General features: G+C 55.6%; 1 protein-coding gene and 1 non-coding gene across 2 annotated transcripts in view; one reads left to right on the top strand and one right to left on the bottom strand.

The window, feature by feature from the left end:
• The window catches only part of MPPED1 (metallophosphoesterase domain containing 1), an 86688-nt gene that overhangs the window by 15490 nt on the left and 46380 nt on the right, over positions 1–24818 (bottom strand). Inside the window, exon 4 of the mRNA XM_015095056.4 lies at positions 19386–19611. Coding sequence (XP_014950542.2) covers positions 19386–19611 — 226 coding nt within the window. The remainder of the gene's footprint in view (positions 1–19385; positions 19612–24818) is intronic.
• TRNAC-GCA (transfer RNA cysteine (anticodon GCA)) lies at positions 11327–11398 on the top strand. Its single transcript has one exon. It is a non-coding gene; the product is annotated as a tRNA-Cys (tRNA).

Genomic DNA, 24818 nt, shown 5'->3' with positions numbered 1-24818 from the left:
GAGACTTGTGGCTCCTGCCTTGCTCTTGGGGTGGGGGGTGGGGTTCCTGGACCCCCAGCCATGGGTGGGTACCAGAGGGACCACCCGTATAGGTAGGGACCTGGGAATCTGCCCGCAGGGCCCATGAGAGAGAAATAGACAGTGAAGGGTGCACACAGAGAGCTGTCTGCACCCCCAGGTCTGGGCTGTCCCAAGGGATCCCCAACCTCAGGATGCGCCCTGCATGTGATGAGACCAGGTGCCTGGGGCTGGGGAAGGCAGTGAGGTGGGCAGCCCTGGGGAAAGCCCCCTCAGAAGGTGCCTCCTCCCTCAGGCATACCTGACCCAGGCCTGCCTTAGCATGTCTGCAGAAAGCTGAGGGTTCTCTCTGCAGAAAACACCCCCTCCCAACATACACACGATTTTACACCCAACTTGGAGGGCATCAGAAAAAAATCAGAGTTTCAGAAAAACATCTATTTCTGCTTTATTGACTATGCCAAAGCCTTTGACTGTGTGGATCATAACAAACTGTGGAAAATTCTGAAGGAGATGGGAATACCAGACCACCTGACCTGCCTCTTGAGAAACCTGTATGCAGGTCAGGAAGCAACAGTTAGAATGGGACATGGAACAACAGACTGGTTCCAAATAGGAAAAGGAGTACATCAAGGCTGTATATTGTCATCCTGCTTATTTAACTTATATGCAGAGTACATCATGGGAAACACTGGGCTGGAGGAAGCACAAGCTGGAATCAAGATTGCCAGGAGAAATATCAATAACCTCAGACATGCAGATGACACCACCCTTATGGCAGAAAGTGAAGAAGAACTTAAGAGCCTCTTGATGAAAGTGAAAGACGAGAGTGAAAAGTTGGCTTAAGCTCAACATTCAGAAAACGAAGATCATGGCATCCGGTCCCATTACTTCATGGCAAATAGATGGGGAAACAGTGGAAACGTGGCTGACTTTATTTTTTTTGACTCCAAAATCACTGCAGATGGTGACTGAATCCATGAAATTAAAAGACGCTAACTCCTTGGAAGGAAAGTTATGACCAACCTAGAGAGCATATTAAAAAGCAGAGACATTACTTTGCCAACAAAGATCCATCTAGTCAAGGCTATGGTTTTTCCAGTGGTCATCTATGGATGTGAGAGTTGGACTGTGAAGAAAGCTGAGCGCTGAAGAATTGATGCTTTTGAACTGTGGTGTTGGAGAAGACTCTTGAGAGTCCCTTGGACTGCAAGGAGATCCAACCAGTCCATCCTAAAGGAGATCAGTCCTGGCTGTTCATTGGAAGGACTGATGGTGAAGCTGAAATTCCAATACTTTGACCACCTGATGCAAAGAGCTGACTCATTTGAAAAGACCCTGATGCTGAGAAAGATTGAGGGCAAGAGGAGAAGTGGGCGACAGAGGATGAGATGGTTGGATGGCATCACCAACTCAGTGGACATGGGTTTGGGTAGACTCCGGCAGTTGTTGATGGATAGGGAGGTCAGCTGTGCTGCGGTTCATGGGATCGCAAAGAGTCAGACACAACTGAGCAACTGAACTGAACGGGAGGGAATCTTGGGATCATACAGACCTGGGTTAGAATGGGTCCACCTCTAATTACCTACGTGATCTTGGGCAAGTGGCTTAGTGTCTCTATGCCTCAATTATCCCCCCTGTAAAATGGGCATAATAACAACACCATTTGCCTCAATACGGCTTTGAAAACAATTAATCCAGGTAAAGTGCTTACAACAGGGCCTGGTCCAACGCTTTTCAACTGCCATCCTCTCCATCACCATCACCATCCCCACCACCATCATAACCACTGTCATAACCATCACCACCACCACCACTATCATCACCACCATCACAGTCTCCATCATAAAAAACCCCTCCTGAAACCCTCTCATGGAACCTGGATGAAAAACCTTTAGCCTGCTGCTGCTGCTAAGTCGCTTCAGTCATGTCCAACTCTGTGTGACCCCATAGACCGCAGCCCACCAGGCTCCCCCATCCCTGGGATTCTCTAGGCAAGAACACTGGAGTGGGTTGCCATTTCCTTCTCCAATGCACCTTTAGCCAAGGGCAGGACTTTTCAAACTGCGTTTTGAAGGGTCAAACCACATTTTAAAAAAAGAAGAAGAAGAAAAAGGAAAGGAAAAACGAACAAAAAACATCAGAGTACAGCATAGCAGGGAAGGGACACTTCAGTTAAATATATTTGTATTTAAATAGACACCCACGTAAGGGTGTACTGAGTCACAATGCAAAAAAGACAAATGCTTTTCCTACCACAGTTCCTGGTCAAAAACGGTTGACAGCCCTAACATACAGCTCACAGCTCTGCCATTCTGAAGTCCTCAGGCTCTGGGTGCCCTCAAAGCCCCACTTTGGCTGAGCCGGGACAGGGTCCCTGCAGGGGAGGCTGCAGCAGCCTAGAAACCACTCCCAAAGCCAAGCCTGGTGGTCCCCGGAAGCCCGCAGCCCGTCAGCTTACAAGAAAAGGAGCAACGCCCTTCTGGTGCCGCCTTGCAAACACAGCATCCATTTTTCAAAAACCCTAATCAAATATTTACAAGAGGGGAACGAGACCTCATCAGTATGGAGAGAAGACGTCTGCTCATTCCCATGAGTCGCGGCAGGAGCGGCTTTTTGGAAAAGACACTCAGCAACATATCAGAGGCATCACAGGCCCCCCGGGAGCCCACCCACACGAGCCCCTGCCTATTCCACCTTCCCTTCCAGCACCCACGAGCTTGCATCTGGGGGTGGCATTTCCCCAGAGATGGTTCTTGGAAACATGTGCCCTCATAATCCTGGGAAGCTGGAATCCATCCCACCCCCAGAGGTGCCCAAGACATTTGCTCAAGGGCACCCAAGTTGGCATCAGACACCCTGCCTCTGCCCCGGGGTGGGATGCTCCCAGACTCTGTGTGTGTGTAAACTGGGATAAGGACGCCTGTGCCCCAGATCTTACCCATTAGAGGGGCTCCTTCCTGCTCGATGCTGCGCCCCACTGGCTGACACAGAGGGCAGGGAGAGAGGGTGGGCGGGAGGACATTTATGAGAACGGAAGTACCACCACCACGAAAACACACCTCCAGATTTCCAGGGGCACTGTCACTGGGAAATGGGCAAGTTCTGGCCTTGACTGAAATTTGGGGAAAGCAGACAGTCAAGTCATGCAAGGGACCGTCCAGAGGAGATGCTCTTCAGGGGGTCTGCAGACTATTAGCAGGCCTTTCCTGAGGGAGGCCAGAAGTAGGGGCCAGAGCAGCAGGAGAGACCGACTCTTCAGAGACCACACTCCCCAGAGTCCGGAAAAGCCATGCGTATGTGACATCCATCCAGCTTTGTGCCATGGGAAGAGACGCCAAAGGGCGGTGGGTGGCACTTGCCCTTCCTGACAGTGAAGTTGGCCCAGATTCCCCCGGCATCCTCAGTTGGTCATTTGACCCCCTCTCCTGGTCCAGCGGGGCCTTCTGGGATCAGAGGTGAAGTTCAAGGCTGCCCGGGGTTCCAGACAGAGGACAAGGCAGGCAGGGGCTCTCGGGGACTGTCATCCAAGCAGCCAAGCTCCAGCATCCCCCACCCACCCTGGGGGCAGCTGTGGTCCGAGGCCCACAAGTGTGCCTGAGACCCTGGTGCTGCCAAGACCATGGTTCCCGGCCCCAACACCGCTGGCATCTCGCCCGGACCCACAGCCTGACTGCCCCCAGGGCAAGGAGCCCCCATGTCACCGTCCAAGACACATCACAGAGCCCAAGGAGCTCGGGCGGATCAGAATTCCGACTGAGTGATGGCAGGCTCTTTATGTCCTGAATTTCTGTCTTTCTGTTCTAAAGTAACCATTGGAATAATTTTCTTACAGAATGATAGTTGCTATGACAACCAGAGCAAATTTTCCTTTTCTGAAACAGATGTCTCATTTAGTTGAAAATTAGAATGTGAACAAACCCATGGGAAAAATTAATTCAAACTTTAACAGAGCGCTGAATACAATGTAATCTCTCAGAGGTTAACCCCTTAACAGCTTTTTTGTGCGCTTATGGTAACCTTCGAATCCCGTCTAATTAGGCCCGCTTAGCCAATATAAATGACCTCCACGTGGCCAATCATTAAACGGTTTCCCCCTGAAGTGTGAATTCTGGGCTCCCTAACAGCAGGCGGGAGGGAGGCGATACTTGTCTGTAGAAAACACAGCCTGCCCTGCTCTGGTTTTTCCATCTCCCCAGGTAAGGCACACACCCCTGGGAAGGGGGTGTACCGGGGGCCATTTAATCAGCCACCCCAACTCCTGGGGATGCTGGGGTGTGGGGCGGAGGAGGTCCAGGGTGCCTTAGGTACAGCTGGACCCGGCAGTAAACCCAGGCCAGGGCGCAATGCCTGAGAGTGGAGGGCAGGGAAGGGGCGCCTTACTGGAGGGTGTCAAGAGGCCACTGGGGTGACACCCACACCGGCCGAGCTCCAAAGACTCTCCACGACCCCCAGTCCTCACGCCCATCCCAGGACGCCTCCACGAACCCTGAGTCCTCACGCCCATCCCAGGACGCAACTGCTGTCACGGCCTCATTACAGATGCAAAATCTGAGGTTCAGAGAGGTTTTGAGATTTGTGCAAGGTTACCTGGTGGCATGGCGAGGACTCCAATCCGGACTGCGAACTCCAGAGCTGGGCACTCCGCCTCCACCCCAGAGCGACGAACACAGCGCCAGGGGCCCTGGCTGTCTGCCTCAGCGAACCCCACTTTCCCAGCCACGCTCACACCTTAGCTCAGTCAGTCCTCAGGACAGAGCTCTCGGGAGGCCCCACTTGACAGATGAGGAGACAGTGCCACAGAGAGGCCAAGCAGTGTGTCTGAGCACACACAGGAGGCTAGATCGCCTGGACCAGGGCTCCTGGCTCCTGTACCCTGTGCCCAGCGGGCCACTGACCTGAAGAGGATCCCGCTGCGGTGGCTGGGCCCCTGGTTCTTCTTCCATGACAACTGTCTACCTGTCCCTCTGAGCAACTCTTGAATGTCCCCTGTCTGCTCCCCTTCTCTGAGCCTGGCTTCAGAGATAGGATATGCCTCTCATACATCCTGTGACTTCTACTCCAGAACCTTCCATGGCTCCCCATCACCTCCAGGTCAAGCCTGGACCATGTGACCTGGCACACAGGGCCCCTGGGCTCTGCCCCAGCCTACCTTCTGGACCATCTGGCTCAGACTCCCCAGTGAGCTCACCACCCACCAACCACAACAATCCTCTGCTTCCTGAACCCAGCCTAGCCTCTTCCCACCTTTGGGTTTTGGCTCGTACTGTCCCAGCCATCTGAAACGCCCTTCCCAGCCTCTCCTCGGAACCCATGACCAGTGATATATTAAGACCTGAGTCAAAGGCCACCTCCTCCAGGAAACTTCCCCTGATCACCTCCATCTCCGAGCACAGGTAACCCTTCCTGCTCTGAGCACCCTTGCACTGGCTCCTTCAGGGCAGGCCCAGGTCAACCATTCCTGAGTCCTTCCTGCCCAAAAGATGGCTGGGTCTAGGCAGGGAGGGCTTGCCTCAGGTGTGCATGAATGAATGATGGAATGAAGTGACAGGTGCTCTACCTGGCAGACAGGCAGGTGGGAAGAACTGAGCATGAACCCTCTCCTCCCAGCATCCTCCCAACAGGATCCTCCCCAGAGCCCCTGGAAGTCCTGAAGCCGTGAGATCCCACCCACCGCCCCCGCCCCCGGCCACCCCCAGGACCAGAAACAGAACTCTCACCATCTGCTGAGCTTCCCATTCTCCCTCCCGCTGCCACAACCTGCCTGGGGGGACTTTGTGCCCATTTCACAGAGGGGTCCTCAGAGGCGATGCTCACATCTTTGGCTCCTCCCGACTCCCCTCCCTCAGGGGCCCATCCCTGCCTCCCCAGGCAGCCCGTTCCCCAGGTGAGGGCCAGGGCGGCTGCCCTGCAGATGGAAGGGAAGAGCCTCTCACAGTGCCCGCTCCCGCAGGACAGGTGGGCTTCCGCTTCCGCCTCTCCTGCAGGAGGAAGGCTGCAGGGACCGGCAGGGACCTCTCACCGCAGAGGCCACCCCTGAGGTCAGACAAGCCTGACAAGACAAGACAAGCTCAGGCAAGACGAGTGGAGCAGGCCCACTCCAGGCCCAGCACGCGTCCTGATCCTCACCTACCCTTCCTGCCCCAGCACCCTCTCCCCCAGAGGCCAGGTTTCTGGGGCCACTTCCAGGGAGCTGGCCACGGCCCCTGCCTCTCAGGTGAGGATGACACCTGTCACTGGCCCACGTGTGTCCCGGGACCCTCTCGGCACCCCAGCGAGTCTGTGCTCCATCCACAGCAAGGGACACCGAGGCTCAGAGGGCGGTGACGTGCCCGGGTCCCCCGAGCCAGTTCCTGCTGACTCCTCATCCCACAGTTGCCCCAGTCTCCCGGGGAGGTCCCGGTTCTGAGGGAGACGGGCATGCCTTGCTCCTTCTCTGCATCTCCCGGGCTGGTGAGTCGAGGGGGCCTGGGGGAGACGCTGCTACCCACCCTGCGGTAGGGCCAGTGGGAGCGGGCCTGTCAGTCACACTCCGCGCCTGGCGCCCACTTACGGCAAGTCAGCAGCGAGGTGAGTGAACCCAAAATGGGGTCCTTTGTCATTGCTAATTAATTTTCCCCACCCTTCCACGCTCAGAGTCATTCATCTTCTGTTTGGCTGGGACTCTGCGGCGGGAAGAAGGCAGACGATGCGTTCAAACATTAATCTCGTGTAGAAGTGTGCGTGTGTGTGTGTGTTGAGGGGCCCTTCTATAAAGAAAACAGGGTGAAATCAGGAAAGATAAGGATGGGAAAGGCAGAGCAGAAGAGGTCTCATGTGTGAGAGAAGAGCATCTGTGTGCAGGAGTGTGTGTGTGAGAAGACAGAACACACGTGTGCGAGAGAAAGCGTATGGGAGAGGGAGAGAGTGTGCATGTGTGTGTCTGTCCTGCATGGGTGGTGTGGGGGCTCTGTGTGCGTGTGTGTGTGTATGAGTACATGTACGTGTGCACATGTGTGACAGAAAGCATATGTGAGAGAGACAATGCGTACATGTGTGTGTTTGTATTGCATGTGTGGTGTGAGGGCCCTGTGTGTGTATGGCTGTGTATGTGTGTACGTGTGTGTGTGTGTGTGTAGTGTGAGAGCTCTATGAGTGTACAGCTGTGTGTGTGTACGTGTGTGTGCATATGTGATGGTGGTGTGGGGGCTCTGTGTGTGTACATGTACGTGTGCATGTATGTGTCTGTACTTCGTGTGTGGTGTGAGGGCCCTGTGTGTGTGCGGCTGTGTGTACATGTGTGTGTGCGTGTGTATTGCATGTGCGGTGTGCGAGCTCTGTGTATGTACAGCTGTGTGTGTACATGTGTGTGTGCATATGTGATGGTGGTGTGGGGGCTCTGTGTGTACATGTACGTGTGCATGTGTTGTGTGGCGTGCATGTGTGCTGCGTCTGTGGGGTGGGGACTCTGTGTGTGTGTAGCTGCGTGTGTACATATGTGGGCACCTGTGTGCGTGTGTTGGTGGCATGCATGTGTGCTGTATGTGCTGTGTGGTAGTCCTGTGTGTGTGTGTTAGTGTGTGCATGTGTGTGCACACACCCAGAGGCAGCAAAGCGCGGGGCCAGAAGGTGAGGAATTTCTTCCTCCAGCCAAACTTGTCGACCAAAGACTCTGCCTGTCAATGCAGGAGACACAGGTTCCATCCCTGAGCCAGGAAGACACCACGTGCCCCGGAGCAGCCAAGCCCCTGCACCACAGCTACTGAGCCTGTGCCTAGCGCTCACAAGCCACGTGCCACAGAGCCCGTGCTCTGCAATGAGAAGCCGCCTCAAAGAGAAGGCCGCACGCTGCGATTAGAGAGCCGCCCTGCCCTCTGCAACTAGAGAGAAGCCCACACAGCAATAAGGGCCCAGCACAGACGAATAAATAGAGATCAGTCTAAACAATCCATTGGCCACCAGTGGCGTATGAAGTTGACAAGTGTCAGATCTGGCGGAGGAAGGAGGGGAACTGACCGCTGGTGGAGGACACTGCTCATCCCTGGGGGACCCTCCCAAGCATGTCACATTGCCATCACAGGACTGACCAAGGGGGCACTTGGGGGCACCACAGCTCGGGTGGGGCTTGCGGTCAGCCTGAGAGGCAGCCTTCCCAGCTTCCCTTGAACAGACACAGGCTGTTCCCAACTTGGGCTCCAGGTAGGGGAGAGAGGGGTGAACCCAGATTCTGCGATGCTCCAACCAGCAGCTCCGGGGGCCTCACTGGGAGCACCTGGGCAGCACCCCGGAACAGGGCCCTGGAGCATTTACCACTGATGGGGTTCCTGGGACCCCGAAGTCCAGCCCCGACTGGTTCAGCAGCCTAACAGGGGCTACAGGGAGGATGTGCCAGGGGACAGGCTGGGAAACCACAGCTGATGAAGCAGGTCAAGGCTGGCCAATCCCAGAGCCGCCCAAGTCCAGTTCCTGCCTATGGCTGAGATCCTGGACCTGTCGCTTGATTCCTGATGCCTTGCCTCACCCTCCCAAAACAAGGATACGAACAGTCCCGCCTTGTCCTGTGGGGAGTGCCCGGCAGAGTGAGGGGACTGTGGAGCAGCTCTCGGGAAGTCTGCAGAATGAGGGCTGCAGGTCCCGAAGCGGACTAAGAGCCTTGGCCTCTCTTGTCTCAACAGACCAAGCCCATAGCCCATGCTGAAACCATCTAGAAATGCAGGATGGAATGTAACAAGCACGGCTTAAATGCCCCGGGACCTCCAGCCTCTGAAGCCGGGAATGTGGGTCTTCATGGCCGTGAGGCAATGGGGCAGAGGTTAGTAGGGGGTGTGACCTCAAAGCTGGCCCTGAGAAGGCTTCTGGGATGGCAGACGCCTCCACCAGAGAGAGGATGCCTCCCCTGGACCCCCGACCCAGGCTTCCAAGGTGGTAAACCTGCAGGCCCCCAAAATTCTAGGCCAGGAAAGGACTGGAAAGCAGTCCCTGGCTGTGTGCACCCACAGGCTGGGGCAGACATGCTCTCTGTGGGGTACCCCCAACTCAGGCTTCCCAGGATCCCCTGATAGAGCTTTGCAGAACATAAGCGCCCAGTCGCGTCCGACTCTTTGCGGCCCCATGGACTGTAACCCACCAGGCTCCTCTGTCCATGGGATTCTCCCGGCAAGAATACTGGAGAGGGTTGCCACGCCCTCCTCCACAGGATCTTCCCGACCCAAGGGATCGAGCCCACATCTCCTGCATTGCAGGCGGACTGTTTACAGCTGAGCCACCTAGGAAGCAAGAACAAGAGCAGGCAACCTCAAACTACAACACCCCAAACACCTTGGAGAATTACTGCAGAGCCTGAAAAGTCAGTATTTTTTTTTTTTTTTGTAAGATTTAAAACATTTTCTTAATAGTAAAAGAGCAAAGGGTTATAGGTGGTTGGAGTCGAGTCCCAGACCCCGCCACTCCTCACTCTGAGCCAGGAGGACCGAGGGTCAAGAGCCCAGCAAGGGGCGCAGCTGTCTACACTGGCCTCAATGTGGTCACCTACCAGCCTCTGGCCCCCAGGGGCAGTGTGGGCTGCCTCGGGCCCCGCCCCACCCAGGATCCTGTCCCACTCACCCAGCCTTCCCAGGACTTTGACCACATGCTGGTAAGAGGTGCTGACAAGCAAGGGAAAAGTTAGGAGCTCATAATTTCATCCTCTAATCTTTTTTTCTCTAAAAGACGTATTTCATCAAGTCTTTTAGAAAGCATTTTATTTTAGCAACCTCTCTGTCCTCAGTTCTGGGCAGGCCCAGAGGGACTCTCAGTTACTGTGGGACCTTCAGCCAGTCACTTCACCCTGTGGGCCTCAGTCTTCTCAGCTATATAATGGGGACAAGGGTCAGACCTCCTCCTGGTGGTGAAGGTTTGAGCTGCTGGAGCAGCTACAAGTGTAGAGCCTCTGGTCAGCTCAGTGGTATAAACAGTAACTATGTTATTGTCTCATCAGCACCTCTGGGGCACAGGTTTTAAATTCCCTGGCAGCTGAGTTCCTGTCTGCCCACCCCACCCTGCACCAGGCCTGCTCTGTACACACAGAGAAGGGGGAGCTCAGACTGGAGTCCACCACCAGCCTCGCCCAGGGCCACACAGGCTGTAGGAAGACAACCTCCCCCAGCCCCCATTCCGGGCAGTCAAAGCAGTAGCTGGAAAGGTCTGGGGCTGGGTGAGACCACCGTGTGTTGAACGCCGGGTGTGTGCCAAGCATCTTATGCAAAAGACCCGAATCCTAAGAACACCCCTGCACAAGGGGAGTGCCCACTGTCATTTCACAGAAGCCAAGACCTGACCCGAGGTCACCGCGCATGCTGGCTGTTTGCAGAGCGCCGGCCCCTCAGCAGCCAGGCCTCCGAGTCACCGAGCAGGATCCCAGCCTGGACGCCCAGCAGCGGCCAGGCCGCCACTTCTCAAAGTTTCCTGTCTCAGCAGGTTTAGATGCCTTCTTTCAAAATACCAGAAGTAATTAGACCAGATGGACTAGCTGCGTGCCAACTTCACTCCCTCTCTCACTCCTTTAAAAAAAAAAATCAAGGCCGATTTCAGTTAAATGAGAACAAAAAATGCATCCAAAACCCATAAATGAATACGGTATGTATACGGAATTTTTTTTTTTCTAACACTTAGGATTTTGTAACAGCTGAGCTCTTCCTCTTCTTCTGCGCTTGGTTCCCGCTCCCTTCCTCTAAGCTGCTCTGGGCCAAGGCTCAGTGCCCAGGGCCCAGTCTACATCTGAGGAGACCAGAGATGACTTCTAGAAAGTCACGGTGCCCCAGGAGGGTGGCCACAGAAGCCTGTGGCTCCCAGGGAGACCTTTATCCCTCCCGCACTGGGCTGGATGGGGGATGCGGTGATATGACCTCCCCCCGCCCGCCCCGCCCAGAAGACAGGTCCCTGCTTTCCTGGAGCCTCGACTATTCTGGTCAGGAAAACAGACTTGAAAGAAATTGGTTGCCAGGGTAATTAAGACAGTGTGGTCCTGGAGCTAAGTGGACTGAAGGGGCAGGAGACAGCCCAGACACAGCTCCCCGCGTGTCAGGTGAGAAGGGCAACACGGAGCAGCCGGGAAGGACGAACTCCATATGCGTGCCGGGCCACGTGGAAAATCCCCAGACGGGATCCCTACCTCATGCCGTCAGTGCGATCACGGCCAGTGGAGCTAATACCTAAACAGAAAAGGCAAAACCGTGAAGATCTCAGATAATGTGGAAACATATTCATGACTTCAAGGGAGGACCTTCTTAAATAGGACACAGAAAGCACTAACCACAAAGAAAAACACAGACCTGTGACTGCTGAGCCTGCTTCCCAGGTGGCTCAGATGGCAAAGCGTCTGCCTGCAATGCAGAAGACCCAGGTTCGATTCCCGGGTTGGGAAGATCCGCTGGAGAAGGAAATGGCCACCCACTCCAGTACTCTTGCCCGGAAAGCTCTATGGATGGAGGAGCCTGGTAGGTTACAGTCCATGGGGTCGCAAAGAGTCAGACACGACTGAGCGACTTTACTTTGCACCAAAATTAAGACCTTCTGGTCACGGCAGCCCATTGCTGTATTCTCGCCTGGAGAATCCCATGGGCAGAGGAGCCTGGCCATGGTCCATGGGGTCGCAGAGAGTCGGACATGACTGAAGCGACTAAATGCACACGGTCCTCGGAAGGCGCCACCAGGAGCGGGAAGAGGCAGGTCGTGGGGGAGGAAGTGCCACTTGAGACATTACACTTGATGACGGGCTTGCCTGCCAAATAAAGAATCTCTATGGAGAAATACAAAAAGGGCAAACAGCCCAATTACTTTTTTAAACGGGCAAAAGAGCTGAGCCCATCACAAAAGAAGAAAGCTAAGTGGCCAAGATTCTCAGCCTCACAGGTCATCAAGGGAACGCAAGTGAAGACCCCATAATGATACCAACCCAGCCACCAGATGGGCACAACTGACAAGTCGCACAAAGTGCTCGCAGAGGGGCGAGACAAGCGACTGCTGCCTCTTGGCCTCCACTGAAGAGCTGTGCAGAGGATCTCCTGACCACCCCATTCCCAGGTGTGTGTGTGGGCATCCTCATTCAAGAGTATATCTCTCTGTGCACTAAGATACATGTGGGATGTTCCTAGTAATATCATTTATAATGGGCCTATTTGAAGAATGGATAAATAGGTCAGGAAATGTTCATACGATGAAATCCTACACAGCAATGAAAAAAGACCCAAGCACAACTGCACACGATGACACGGAGGAATCTTAAAAACAGAATATTGAGTGAAAAAGGCAGGCACAGCACAACATAGGAGCCCATCTTTACAACATTCAAAAACCAAGCAGAACCCAGCTATCTCAGGATTAGGGTGGCCAGACGATCTCCCCATTAAATTTGAATTTCAGGCAAACAATATATAGTTTTTTTTAGTGTAAGTACATTTTGGTGATTCAGATGGTAAAGAATCTGCCTGCAATGCAGGAGACCAGGGCTCGTTTCCTGGGTCAGGGAGACCCCCTGGAGAAGGGCATGGCTACCCACTCCAGTATCCTTGCCTGGGAAATCCCACAGACAGAGGAGCCAGGTGGGCTACAGTCCACGGAGTCTCAACGAGTCAGACATGACTGAGCAAAAACACTTCCATTTTTGACATTTAAAATATTGCAGAGGGCATACTCAGATTAAAAAATTATTCTCTCTCTGCCTCTGACCATCCGGCAAAGTGGGGTTGCTAATGGTGCCCTGTCGTGGGGGGAAGAGCCAGGCTGGATCCATTCTTGGCCCCCCCCCACTTCAGGGGGCCAGGCACCCAGTGGCCACTGTGGACCTCCAAGTGCGTGTCAGCCAAGAAGTGGAACCGCTCAAGTCTGACCCACTGGTCTCCCAAGCAGAGCAACTCCAGGTGGTCGTACTTAAAGGAAAGGCCAGTCATGATAACTGAGTTTTCTGTCTGCTTCCTCCTCCTGGCTGACTTCAGTGAGTTCTCAATATCAAGGCCAGCCTGGTCCCACTCCTGAGCTCCCAAGTCCAGCACCAAAAGGACCTCCCCAAGAGCTGGCCAGTGCATCCATCCACTTACAGAGAATCATCAGCCTCAGGCCCTCTAGGAAGGGGAGAGGTTGGGAGGACACCAGGCCCACCCACAGTGTATGTCTGCTTGCATGCCCCTTGTAGCAGGCAGCTCACCACTCAGCAAAGCCACACTGCCTCTCCTCTGGGCTCCCACCTGTGGGATACATTTCCCACACTGATGAGAACCTGCCTCTTGTCCCTGCTCTGCCTCCTCGGACGACACAGACTGGGTCTGCCCCTCAGCCCGGGGCAGCTTTGCCCACATGCCCCAGATGCCATCAGTATTAGGCTACTCAGGGCTATCAGTTTATCTGATCTCTGATCCCTGCCTGCTGGAGTTATGATGCTGCTAAAGTTGCCTGTCTTCCACGTGGTACTCAATATGTTAAGGGCACAGGAAAAAGCAAAGGAAAACCCGGAACATCTGAATTTAATAATAATCACCATCAGCTTTGCTGTCTGTCCCCTCCAAGCGGCCATATGCCCAGGTGGCTGGCACCGGGGGCGAGCTCACCCTGCCTCTCGCTCGACAGATAGTTGTGGGGGTGGGGGGCGGCGCACAGACCACCTGCCCTCGAATCAGGCAGATTCAGCAGCCAGGCCACGAGGTTCTTTGGCCAGGAATCCCCTCTGGGGAACTGTCAGTGCTCTTCCGCCGTGTGGCTTCACCCAGGGGCAGCACAGAGAGGGCGCTACGGCCCCCTCACTCAGAAGGGAGACAGGCTCAGAGGGATGTGACATGCTGAGGTCAGATGAGGAGTGAGAGTCGGGACAGTGGGGATGTCCCTGTGTGTCTGGGCCCACGGTACAAGCATGACTGAGCCCCAGCTCAGCACACACGAGAACGTGAGTGTCCCTTCCAGGCCTTGGATGTAACGTGCCAGGTCCCCAGGGGCTCAGGACACTGGCTACAGGCAGAAAGAGCGCCGGGAGCCCAGGGGGAGGCCACCACCCACCACGGCAGCTGCCAGCCCACCCGACGGCCCAGCCTCTGGCGTCTGCTCTCTCCCTGAGACCCTGGAAGCCACACTCCACCCCAGTGTGCCCACGGCCCTCTGTCTGGCCCTCGCCAGGGCTGTTCCCTCTGCCTGTCACACCCTTCCCGGGCCCCCAGAGCTGCCTGTATCTATGGCTCTCCCGTGGGGAGCCTTCCCCAACCCCAGCTCCTAGAGCTCCTCGCGACTTTTGTTGAATCAGCGAGTTGGTGGTTGACGTGCCTCTCATGAGCATGAAAAGCCCGTGACTGCAGGAGCTGCGAGTGCCTGGCTCATGGCACACCCCCAGGACAAACACCTGATCGGTGAATAAACTGATCATGAGAACGTCACTCTGATCCCCAGATCTCAGTGTCCTCACGGGCCAACAAGGCAGGTGTGAGGTGCGTCCTAAGGCTGTTCAGAGAACCCAGGGACACACGAAGAGCATGTTGTTCCACGCCTGGCGCACAGTAGGTCTTCATAAATGGGCATCCAACGTGGAGCAGACCGAAAGTCAGGAAGAACCACCCACCAGGGGCCTGGGCAAGCCACATCCTCACCTGGGCCTCTACCCGCTCTTCCATTAAATGAGGTGATTGCAAGCCTGGCCCTCCCCTGGGGCTGCTGAAGTACTAGCAGGAACAGAGCTCCCTCTGTCCTCGTCTCCACCGCAGCAGGAATAAACACAACCAACCTTCAAGGGCTCACTCTGGGCATAGCCTCCATCTGGACAGACCCACACAGACCTCACGGCCTCCCTATAAGGGAGTTAGGATCATTTTCCCAGAGGGACCAGAGAGGCTAAGGTACTTGCCCAGAGTCACACAGCAAAGAAGTGGTGATGTGCGACAGTTTGAACAGCCCTTCCCTCACCACTCCACTGCCCAACCACGACGGTAGCTGAGACGCCGGCAGGCCTGGCGGCAGGGGCCCGCCTTCCCAGGCACACAGGTCCTAGAGGGGTAAGGCGGCAGAGGGAAGTCAGGATTAACTCCACAATGCCGCAGAAGCAGGTGCAAGCAACTGGATCACGCAGAGAAACTCAGGGAAACTTCCCCAGCACAGGAGCCCCTATCTCGCCTGCTCCCAGCCCCAGATAGGGCCCAAGGGAACTGGGGTTGCTGCATGGAATGCCAGCTCCTGGGCTGCATCTTGGAATGCAGATGAGATGCCCTTCAGCCCTCTGTCTGTGTCAAGGGCTGTGAACCAACAGCAGCCCAACAGGAGTCTGAAGGGCCCAGCATGTAACAGTGGTTCCTTCCCATCTCCTCCACCTATGGAAACACCAATTCAGTTCCGTTCAGTCGCTCAGTCGTGTCTGACTCTCTGTGACCCCGTGGACTGCAGCACGCCAGGCCTCCCTGTCCATCACCAGCTCCCAGGGTTTACTCAAACTCATGTCCATTGAGTCGGCAATGTCATCACGGAAACGCCATGCCTCCTTCAAATACCCCCTCCCACAGGGAGCCCTCCTGGATCTCACCAAGCCCTACGCGAGGTCCCTTCTCTGTTCTGCAGCCCCTCCCACTCCCACAGCCTGGGGCTGGGCCCGCCAAGGCGTGGGCTGGAGGTGCGCACCCACCTAGGAGGAAGGATAAAGGTCAAGGAAAAGATGCTCACCCCTTTCAGGCTCTGGGGGACCTGCAACTAAAGGGTCCAAAACTGCTGGTTCTGGGGCCACAAAAGGCAAAGCAGAGACCAGGGGCAGCTGGAGCACACTGCAGCTGGACCCCAGCAAGGGCGACAGCAGCCTCATCCAGGCCTCAGCAGCTCTAGCATGTGGCCTGGAGCTGGCAGAGGGGCCACAGGGCTGGCCTGGCAGCCTGGCCAGGAGCCTGGCGAGCTGGCTGTCAAAGGGGTTCTTTGGAGCCCAGCTGTGGGGCTGCATCGAGCTGCTCTGGGTGGGACGGGAAGGACGCTGAGTGACGCCTGCTGCCCCCCTGCCCTGCCGTGCTCCGTCCCACATGCTGGGCTCTGGGCAGGGGGCAGGAGGGGGAGGAGGGTGGCTCCACACAGCAAAGAACAAGAATGATGTCTCTGTTCATGGAGAGTTTGGTGCAGCCACTCGGCTCAGCTGAACCCTCCTGACAGCTTTACAACCACTCTCCATGGGACGTGCCTGTTATTCCCATTTTGCAGAGGCAACGGAGGCAAGGAGAGGTTAAGCGACTCGCCCAGGGTCACACAGCCCATAGGAAGTGAGGCCAAGAGTTGAGCCCAGGCAGTTTGGTCCCAAAGCCATGCCGTTAACTTCTAAGGAATACAAGTTTAAAAAAAAAAAAAATGTTGTGTGTCTGTGTTTGGGTGTGTGGGTGTGCAGGGGAGAAAGGCTGTGGGAGACCACTAGGCAAAGAGATCCAGCCCAGAGTCCCTGGTCTGACACCTGACCCTCCAGACCCTTGACCCTCATCTCCTGGCCTCCGCACCTGCACCGCACGCTCCGGTCCTCCCATCACCTCCAGGCCTCCGCTCACCCTGCGTCCTCCTCCGACAACCACCTCCTTCTGCTTTTTACCCTAAACACACCTCCACTCCTGGTCTGAGCTCTCATGGCCTGACTCGGCCACCTCCTCTCCCAGCCTCGGCCCCGAGCTCATCACACCTGAGTGCCACACCAGACCCTGTCTGGGATCCCACGGGCTCACAGAAGGGTTTGTGGGGACCCTGTACATGATGAGGACTGGGGAGGTGACCGCAGGCCCCTCCAGGGGCTCAAGGACAGCCCGGCATCTCACCCCTGCCCCTTGAGGGAGCCTTGGCAGGGTGGGACCATGTCCTAAACCCGCCCGCAGCATCCAGGCAGCAGGGGTCACCTGCCACATCAGCGGGGGCAGCCCAGGCTTCCTGGCTACTCTCAGCTGGCAGCTGCTCTCCCTGAAGTCTCTGCACCCGGACAGACCCTGTGTCCCCCGGATGGCCCCGTCAGCTCCCTAAGTGCACCGCCCTGGCTGACGGCACAGACTCAGGCCCCGTCACCCTCCACGACTGGGAATGCCCCTCTCCTCCCATGTGGCTCTGGCCACTCCATCCCCTCCAGGGCCCCTTCCATGATCAAGCCACTCTTTCAAGCCCCTGAGGTCTCTCCTTCCTGTGTATCCTCCTCCCCCTGCCAGTACTTGGCATCTTGTAGCCACTGCCAGCTGGGCCTCTAACGGCCAGTCTTCTGTCCACCTGTAGAACAGGGACAATAAGGAGTCTTTACAGGGGTCAAGCATTAGCGACAGTTCTTATGACAACCTAAGCCCAGGGCCCAGCTTACTGTAATCGCTCAGGGATGATTTGTTGTCATAATCATCATTATCATGATCTTAACACCATCATCACCACCACCATCACCTTCATCATCACCACCATCATCACCATCACCACCATCACCACCATCACCATCACCACTATCACCACCACCATCATCATCATCACCATCACCTTCACCAGCACCACCACCATCACCATCACCACCACCATCATCACCATTACCACAACCACCTCCATTATCACCACCACCATCACCATCATCACCATCACCACCAGCATCACCACCATCACCACCATCACCACCATCATCACCATCACCACCACCACCACCATCATCACCACCACCATCATCACCATCACCACCATCATCACCATCACCATCACCACCATCATTACCATCACCACCAGCATCACCATCACCACCACCATCACTACCACCACCATCACCACCATCACCACCATCACCACCATCATCACCATCACCACCACCATCACCACCACCACCATCACCACCACCACCATCACCATCACCATCACCATCACCACCATCACCACCATCACCACCAGCATCACCATCACCATCACCATCACCACCATCACCACCACCACCACCATCATCACCACCATCACCACCACCATCATCACCATCACCACCATCACCACCATCACCACCACCACCACCATCACCACCATCACCACCACCACCATCATCACCATCACCACCATCACCACCATCACCACCACCACCACCATCATCACCATCACCACCATCATCACCATCACCATCATCACCACCATCATCACCATCACCACCATCATCACCATCACCATCATCACCACCATCATCACCATCATCAACACCATCATGACCACCATCGCCATCCCTCAAGTTACTGTGGACACACTGACCATCACAGAGACCAGTAATGACCTGTTCTCCCCCTGATGCCCACTCAGCCAGGTGAGCCTAGGGATAAGGCCTGATTGCTCCGTGTCTCCAACAGGGAGCAAAGTCTTGATGCATGCTGGTGGTTTAAACAACTGCTGTCCCCAGTACAGTAAACCAGGCCTTTGGCCCTCCATGGAAATTCTGACTGCCTCGTCTCAGTCTGACTAATCGGTCATCACCTCCATCCAAGCATCTTCCGTGTGTCAGAGGGACAGACAATAGGGAGATTCCTGGAGTATAGGATGATGGTTAAAAACAGGGATTCTGGAACCACCTGCCTAGGTTTAATCTCAGCTCTGCCCATTCCTAGCTGTGTGACCTTCAGCAAGACCCTCACCCTCTCTGTGCCCCAGTATCCTCTCCAGGAAAATGAGGATAATAATGGTACCTGTCTAAATGTGAGCCAGTATAACACATCTAATTATCTGTCAGATACGGGGAAACCAAGGCTCAGAGGGTGGCAGTGACCTGCCCAGGGTCATGCGGCGTCAGGGGACAGCTGGCCCCAAGTCTCTGCGTGGTTTCTCCCAGCCCCACCTGCCTCTGAGCACTCGGCCTCAGCTTCACTGTCCCCCCCACCAGCCCCACCTGCCTCTGAGCACTCGGCCTCAGCTTCACTGTCCCCCCCACCAGCCCCACCTGCCTCTGAGCACTCGGCCTCAGCTCCACTGTCCCCCTCACCAGCCCCACCTGCCTCTGAGCACTCGGCCTCAGCTCCACTGTTTCCCCCACCAGCCCCACCTCCTTCTGAGCACTCGGCCTCAGCTCCACTGTCCCCCGCACCAGCCCCACCTGCCTCTGAGCACTCGGCCTCAGCTCCACTGTCCCCCTCACCAGCCCCACCTGCCTCTGAGCACTCGGCCTCAGCTCCACTGTCCCCCCCACCAGCCCCACCTGCCTCTGAGCACTCGGCCTCAGCTCCACTGTCCCCCTCACCAGCCCCACCTGCCTCTGAGCACTCGGCCTCAGCTCCACTGTCCCCCCCACCAGCCCCACCTGCCTCTGAGCACTCGGCCTCAGCTCCACTGTCCCCCTCACCAGCCCCACCTGCCTCTGAGCACTCGGCCTCAGCTCCACTGTCCCCCCAGCCCTCGCACAGCTCCGCCGTCGCCAGCGGTCAGGGCAGCAGCCGCCCACTCACCACGGGGAGCCGTAGACCCGGAAGCCCCGCACGGCGACCTCCGAGTCCTGCAGGTAGATGCAGTTGGTCAGCAGCGACTGCACGTTCTCGTAGTTCTCAGGTTTCAGCTTCGACACGGACGGGAAGTAGTAGAAGTCCTGCTTGATGAGGTCGGCCATGAACTCCTGGTCGAAGGTCAGCTCGTGGTTGCCGGCGATCACGATCTTGTACTCGTAGGGCAGGCTGCCTGCAGGGCCGACACAGACACAGACACACACACACACACACACGGGGCACTGCTGTTGGCCTCCGGAGGCCACAGGGCAGTTGCGGGAAGGGGGGCAGGCAAGAGCCCCTGGGAACCCTAGCAGAGGTGACCCTTCCTCCAGACAGGTGCCCTCTGACCAACAACCCTGAGGTCTCCCTGCCCCCGTTTCTGCTGGGTGGCCGACTGAAGCCCCCCAGACCAGCCGGAGGGGGCTGGGCAGCTTCCTGCTGGGCCTCTGAGCTGCAGGGGCCCCGCCTCATTCTCAGGACTTCCCCGCCTCCAGTTCTTCTGTCCGGGCCAATTCCGCCCGGGGAAGAAGACCCTGCTCCCAGGTCCCCACCTCCCCGTCTCAGGTCCCTTCACCTGAGGGCTACACAGTGAGTGGTTCTCCTGACCCTTGGTCTGTTCATCACTGCCTCATCAGTGACCCCACTCCCCCCACCAAAAAAAAGACATCTCTCTTTTTGGGCCAAACTCTACAGCCTGTGGGATCTTAGTTCCCGGACCAGGGATTGAACCGGAAGGCAGAGTCTTAACCACTGGACTGCTAGGGAAGTCCCCAGACTTCTTTACAGGTTGGAGAAAAGCAGCATTCTCTCTTCTCTGGTGTTTGTCAACTCAGGGAGGTTGTCCAGTGACAGGCATGGGGGCTCTGAGCACTGACAGCTGGGGCTTAGACGCTAACGAGCCATATGACTTTGACTTAACCTCCTCTGTTCAACGGACCTCTGTTTCCTCTCCTGTGACATAGGAAGAAACATGTCTACCTCACAAGACTGCTCTGGGATCAGGCAAACCAATGAATGGAAATGCAAAAAGGCTTTTGAGGTTCAGAAAGGAGTCGGCCTCCCTGGGATGCCAGCCCTGCCCACTGACATACTGTTTGGCAAAAAAAAACTTTCTCATCTTTTTAAAATTTCAATTTGTTGCCCACATTAAAAATTAGAGAAACTCCCAGTAAAATGTCTTTCTGTTTTCTAGAAATCGATCCATTTTAAATCTCACAATCTTGGCCCAGGCAAGTGCTAGGTACCTATACCTCCTTCAGGCAAGAAGCAGAGGTCAGTTTGGCACAGTCCCAACCTGTCTCTACCACTGACACCCATGCCCACTGCACTCATTTTAAGACACTGGGGTTTATGGCCCGGGCCACAGTCCTGGAGACAAGAAGGGGACAGACCTGGCCCCTGCCCCTCGGCTGCCAACCAGACCACGGTGCTGAGCTCTGCAAGGCCCCTCTGCCTCCCACCTTACCCACCCTCCTATCTGCATCCCAGCCTGGCCCAGGGGTGCTGAGCAGTCTGCTTGTTCCCCTCACAGGAGAGCTTCAGGGGCAGACAGGAGATATGTGGGCTTCACCCACCTCCAGCCCAAGCAGGTCCCAGCAGAAATCAGGAAAGCAAAGGCCCCACCAGGACCCCAGGTGACACAGTGCAGAGACCCTGCCCCCCAACCTCCAGTGATGCTTGGGCTGCCGGTGGGAAGGGGAGAGGGCCTGAGGGCATCACAGAGAGAAACCCGCCACTTCCTGGACCTCGTTGTCGGGCCAGCCACCCTTGGTAACAGGCTGGGTGCTCCCGAGGCAGGTTCGGCAACCTCTGGTCTCATAACTGGGGAACTAGGTTCCCACGTCAGGGGCCTGAGGTCCCACAGCAGGTGAGCGGGGCAAGTGATGCTAGGTGCTAGTCCAGCTGACCCCACACCTCCGGGTCAGCAGCTCAGATTCTTTCAAGGCCATCAGGCCAGCTCCTCGCCGCACTGCAGTCACGGCTGGAGCAGCGGCCATCACGACTGCCTTCCAGCACTGTTTCTCTGCGTTTCTACTTCACATCACCCATCCATCCCACCCCAAGTGCCTCCCCGCACTAACGTATGTCATGTCTCTGACTGGGGGTGTTGCTTAAGCAAATTAGCAAATTACTCCAACCGTACAGTTTCATTTATTTCCGCAGCTCCCGACTACCAGGGCCTGGGGAGTGGGCAAGAGACGCTCAGCTCTCTCCGGCTCCTCCAACCTCGGATCAGAGGAGGTGACTGAGGCTTTTTCCTCCCAGGGGAGGACGAGCTCCTGTACACAAAGCCAGGCAGGGGCAGGAGCCCCAACAAGCTGTCATGACACCCACAAATACCGTCTGGTCTCTCCAAAACGTGGGTGCCGTGCAGCCTGGAGGCAGGGGGCTCATGTGTGTGTGAACACAGAGACCTCTCAGGACCACCTCCTCCTGAGCTGGAGGACCAGCCCCAAGCACATCTGTCTGACTGTGGCAACTTGGACTTGGCAACTCACCAGCTATTTAACCTTCAAAGACACTTAAGCTACTATCCTCATTTTACAACTGGGAAAACAGAGGCTCAGAAAGGTTACACAAATCAATAATAAAGTGATGCACAAGCACAGAGGGTTCTGGACATTTAGTCTTTGTAGCTCGGCCTCATCAAACTCACCCTGAATCAGCACCATCATGCCACACTGCTTCTCAGGGCTAGACAGATCACTGGGTGGACGGGTGATGGGTAGGTGGGTGAGTGAGTGGATGGGTGGACAAAGATGAATGGATTATGGACAGATGAAGGCGTTTATAAATCAATCCACCCATCTTGAGACAGTCTGTCTCCTTTATACCAACTGATCTCTCTCTAGCTGGATCCCTTCCTTTCCTCCAAATTTTTCCTCAAACTGTCCTGGCGTGGTTTATTTTTCGGGCGCACAAACAGCGGTCACACCAGCCAGCCTCCAGGAGGACACACAGGCTGAGGTGGGGACTCGAAAGACAGGACATTCAGGAAGAGTGGCTTGGGGTCCTGAGGGTCTGCTCAGCTCCTGGGCCTGGTGGGCCTCGCTGGGTGGGCCAGGGGGTGGTCTCCCATCCTCAGGTCTGGGAGAAGCAGCAAGTCCTTAGGGAAACCAGCCCTCCACCTGGCTTTTCAGAGCTGGTGCGCATTGTTATGCAGTTGTATTCTGCATGGTAACCTTCAGCTCATCTTTCCAAAATGCTTCCTTTCTTCTCAGCCAGCTCACTTGAGATCTTGGCGTTTGCTGGCCATGGGTTTGTGGGTAGTAAAAAAGACCCATCAGGTATACATCAGCAGAGCACTGGGAGATGACCATATTGTTTTAACTTTTCACTGGCCATCTATGTCCAAATAGACACACACCCACACGTGGAGCGCCCACAGCCTCGAGTGTGCGCGGGGTTCAGGGCACAGGGAGGGATGCGAACAAAATCCACTACTTGTGCTTCCAAGATTAATCTTCCTCCAAAAGGTTACAATTCTTTCTCGCTAACACTTCCCCATCCCATTTAACAGAAAATGCTGCCTTCCAACTGCATAATCTGTTAAATTCAACAAGATACGTGCAAGCTTCTCCATAATCTACACTGTTCTCCGAGCAGCGTATGGAGCCCGGCGGAGTTTTAGTGTCTCTGAATGCAGCGGCTCCCCCCGCCCGCCCATCCCCGGCTCGCAGAAAACAGCAGAGGGGACTGGAATAAAGAGAGCGTCAACGATCTCTGATTGCATTTTTAGTGCGTCTTTGACAGTTCTGTGTTTAAACACTTGCCGATGTCTGGGAGAGTCACGTGGGCAGACTTCTTGGGATGGCACGCAGTCTAGAGTAACTCTGGAATGCGGAGCCAGCCTCGAGCCATCATGGGGGCTGCACACGGCTTGGGTACCCGCATGCCACTGCCGTGCCCACTTGGAGGACAGGGGCCGACGATGCAGGAAGGGAATTCTGAGTGCAGCACAAGCAGGCAGGGGAGGCTGAAGACGGGAGCCTGGGACAAGGGCGGGGCTGAGCGACGCAGCACACCGCAGAGGCTGTGCTCCCCACAGACGCTGGTTTGTGCTGCCCCGTGCCGGGCACTGTGATCAGCAATTCACACTCGATGCTTCTAGGTACCTTAGAAAGCAAAGCTGGACCCCACCTCCGCCTCCTGGCTATCTGGCCTGGAGGGAAAACCATCATTTCTCTGAGCCCCAGCATCCTCACCCATAAAGGTGGAATGTTCAGGGCTCCTCACAGAGATCTTAGAAAAATCAAACCAGGGAAGACATGTAAAGCCCCTGTATTGCACTTAAACAGGGGGTTGTTTTAATCAGGGGTGGTAAGACTCGCAGACTTGGAAATGACTGTCCTGTGGAAGAAGTTTATACTCACAGATCCCTAAAAACAGGGCAAAGGCGTGGAGGATGAGCTAGTGAATAAGGCGGGTGGGCTCTGGGGGAAAGGGCTGATCCTCGATGTCTGCTCCCAGCCCTGGGGTCACCAGGACAAGAACCTTGGAGAGGGCGTGGCTGGGGACTGGGGTGGGGTGGGGGTGGAGAACTCTAGATTGGCTGGTTTGCTTCTGAAAGGTGTGCCCAGAACCGAGTTCTTACTCTTCTCAGCAATGAGTTAACTCTGGAGGGCTAGTCCCGCCGGGTTCAGCCAGCCTCCAAGATGCCAAGTCAGAATTCAGAATACTCAAAGGCAGGATTTATACAGCCTGGATGGCAGCTGTCATCATTGTACTTAGGGCTGGAAGGAGAATGAAATGCCATGCTCTACCAGGAAATCCAGTATTCTTGGGGCTTCCCTGGTGGCTCAGAGAGTAAAAACTTTGCTTGCAACACGGGAGACCCAGGTTCACTCCCTGGGTCTGGAAGATTTCCTGGAGAAGGGAATGGCTACCCACTCTGTATTCGTGCCTGGACATTTCCATGGACAGAGGAGCCTGGCGGGCTACAGTCCATGGGGTCGCGGAGAGTTGGGCACGACTGAGCGGCTCAAGCTTTCACTGCCACTCTTTCACCAGGAAATCCAGAGATGGGAGCTGGGAGGACGGAGATGAGAAAACAGACCTAAGGAAGTTAGGTCACTTGCCTGGGGTCACAGCGTGGCACCGGAATCCAGACTGCCTGGCCAGCCCTGGGTGTTCAGACCCCCACTGTGGGACAGACGGTCCTGGGAAGGTGGCCCCTCTGCCAAGCTGCAGGCCGGCCCGCTCGGGCCCTGTGTGGGAAGCTCTGGATTTATAACCCAACGCGAGTGCCCATATTTAAAAGGCAAATGCAATTTTTCTTCTGTTTCCTCCTAATAGCCAAAATGTTTAACTTTCAAACATTTGTTTTTCCTGGGAAATGTTTTAAAACCAGGAACACTCAGTCCTCATCTCCTATTTAAATGCTCGTTTCAATCGCTA

This window comes from Ovis aries, chromosome 3 (genome assembly GCF_016772045.2).
Source record: "Ovis aries strain OAR_USU_Benz2616 breed Rambouillet chromosome 3, ARS-UI_Ramb_v3.0, whole genome shotgun sequence".
In the NCBI taxonomy this organism is placed as follows: Eukaryota; Metazoa; Chordata; class Mammalia; order Artiodactyla; family Bovidae; genus Ovis; species Ovis aries.
Note: the sequence above shows the minus strand (reverse complement) of the source record. Positions and strands in the feature narration are given on the sequence as shown.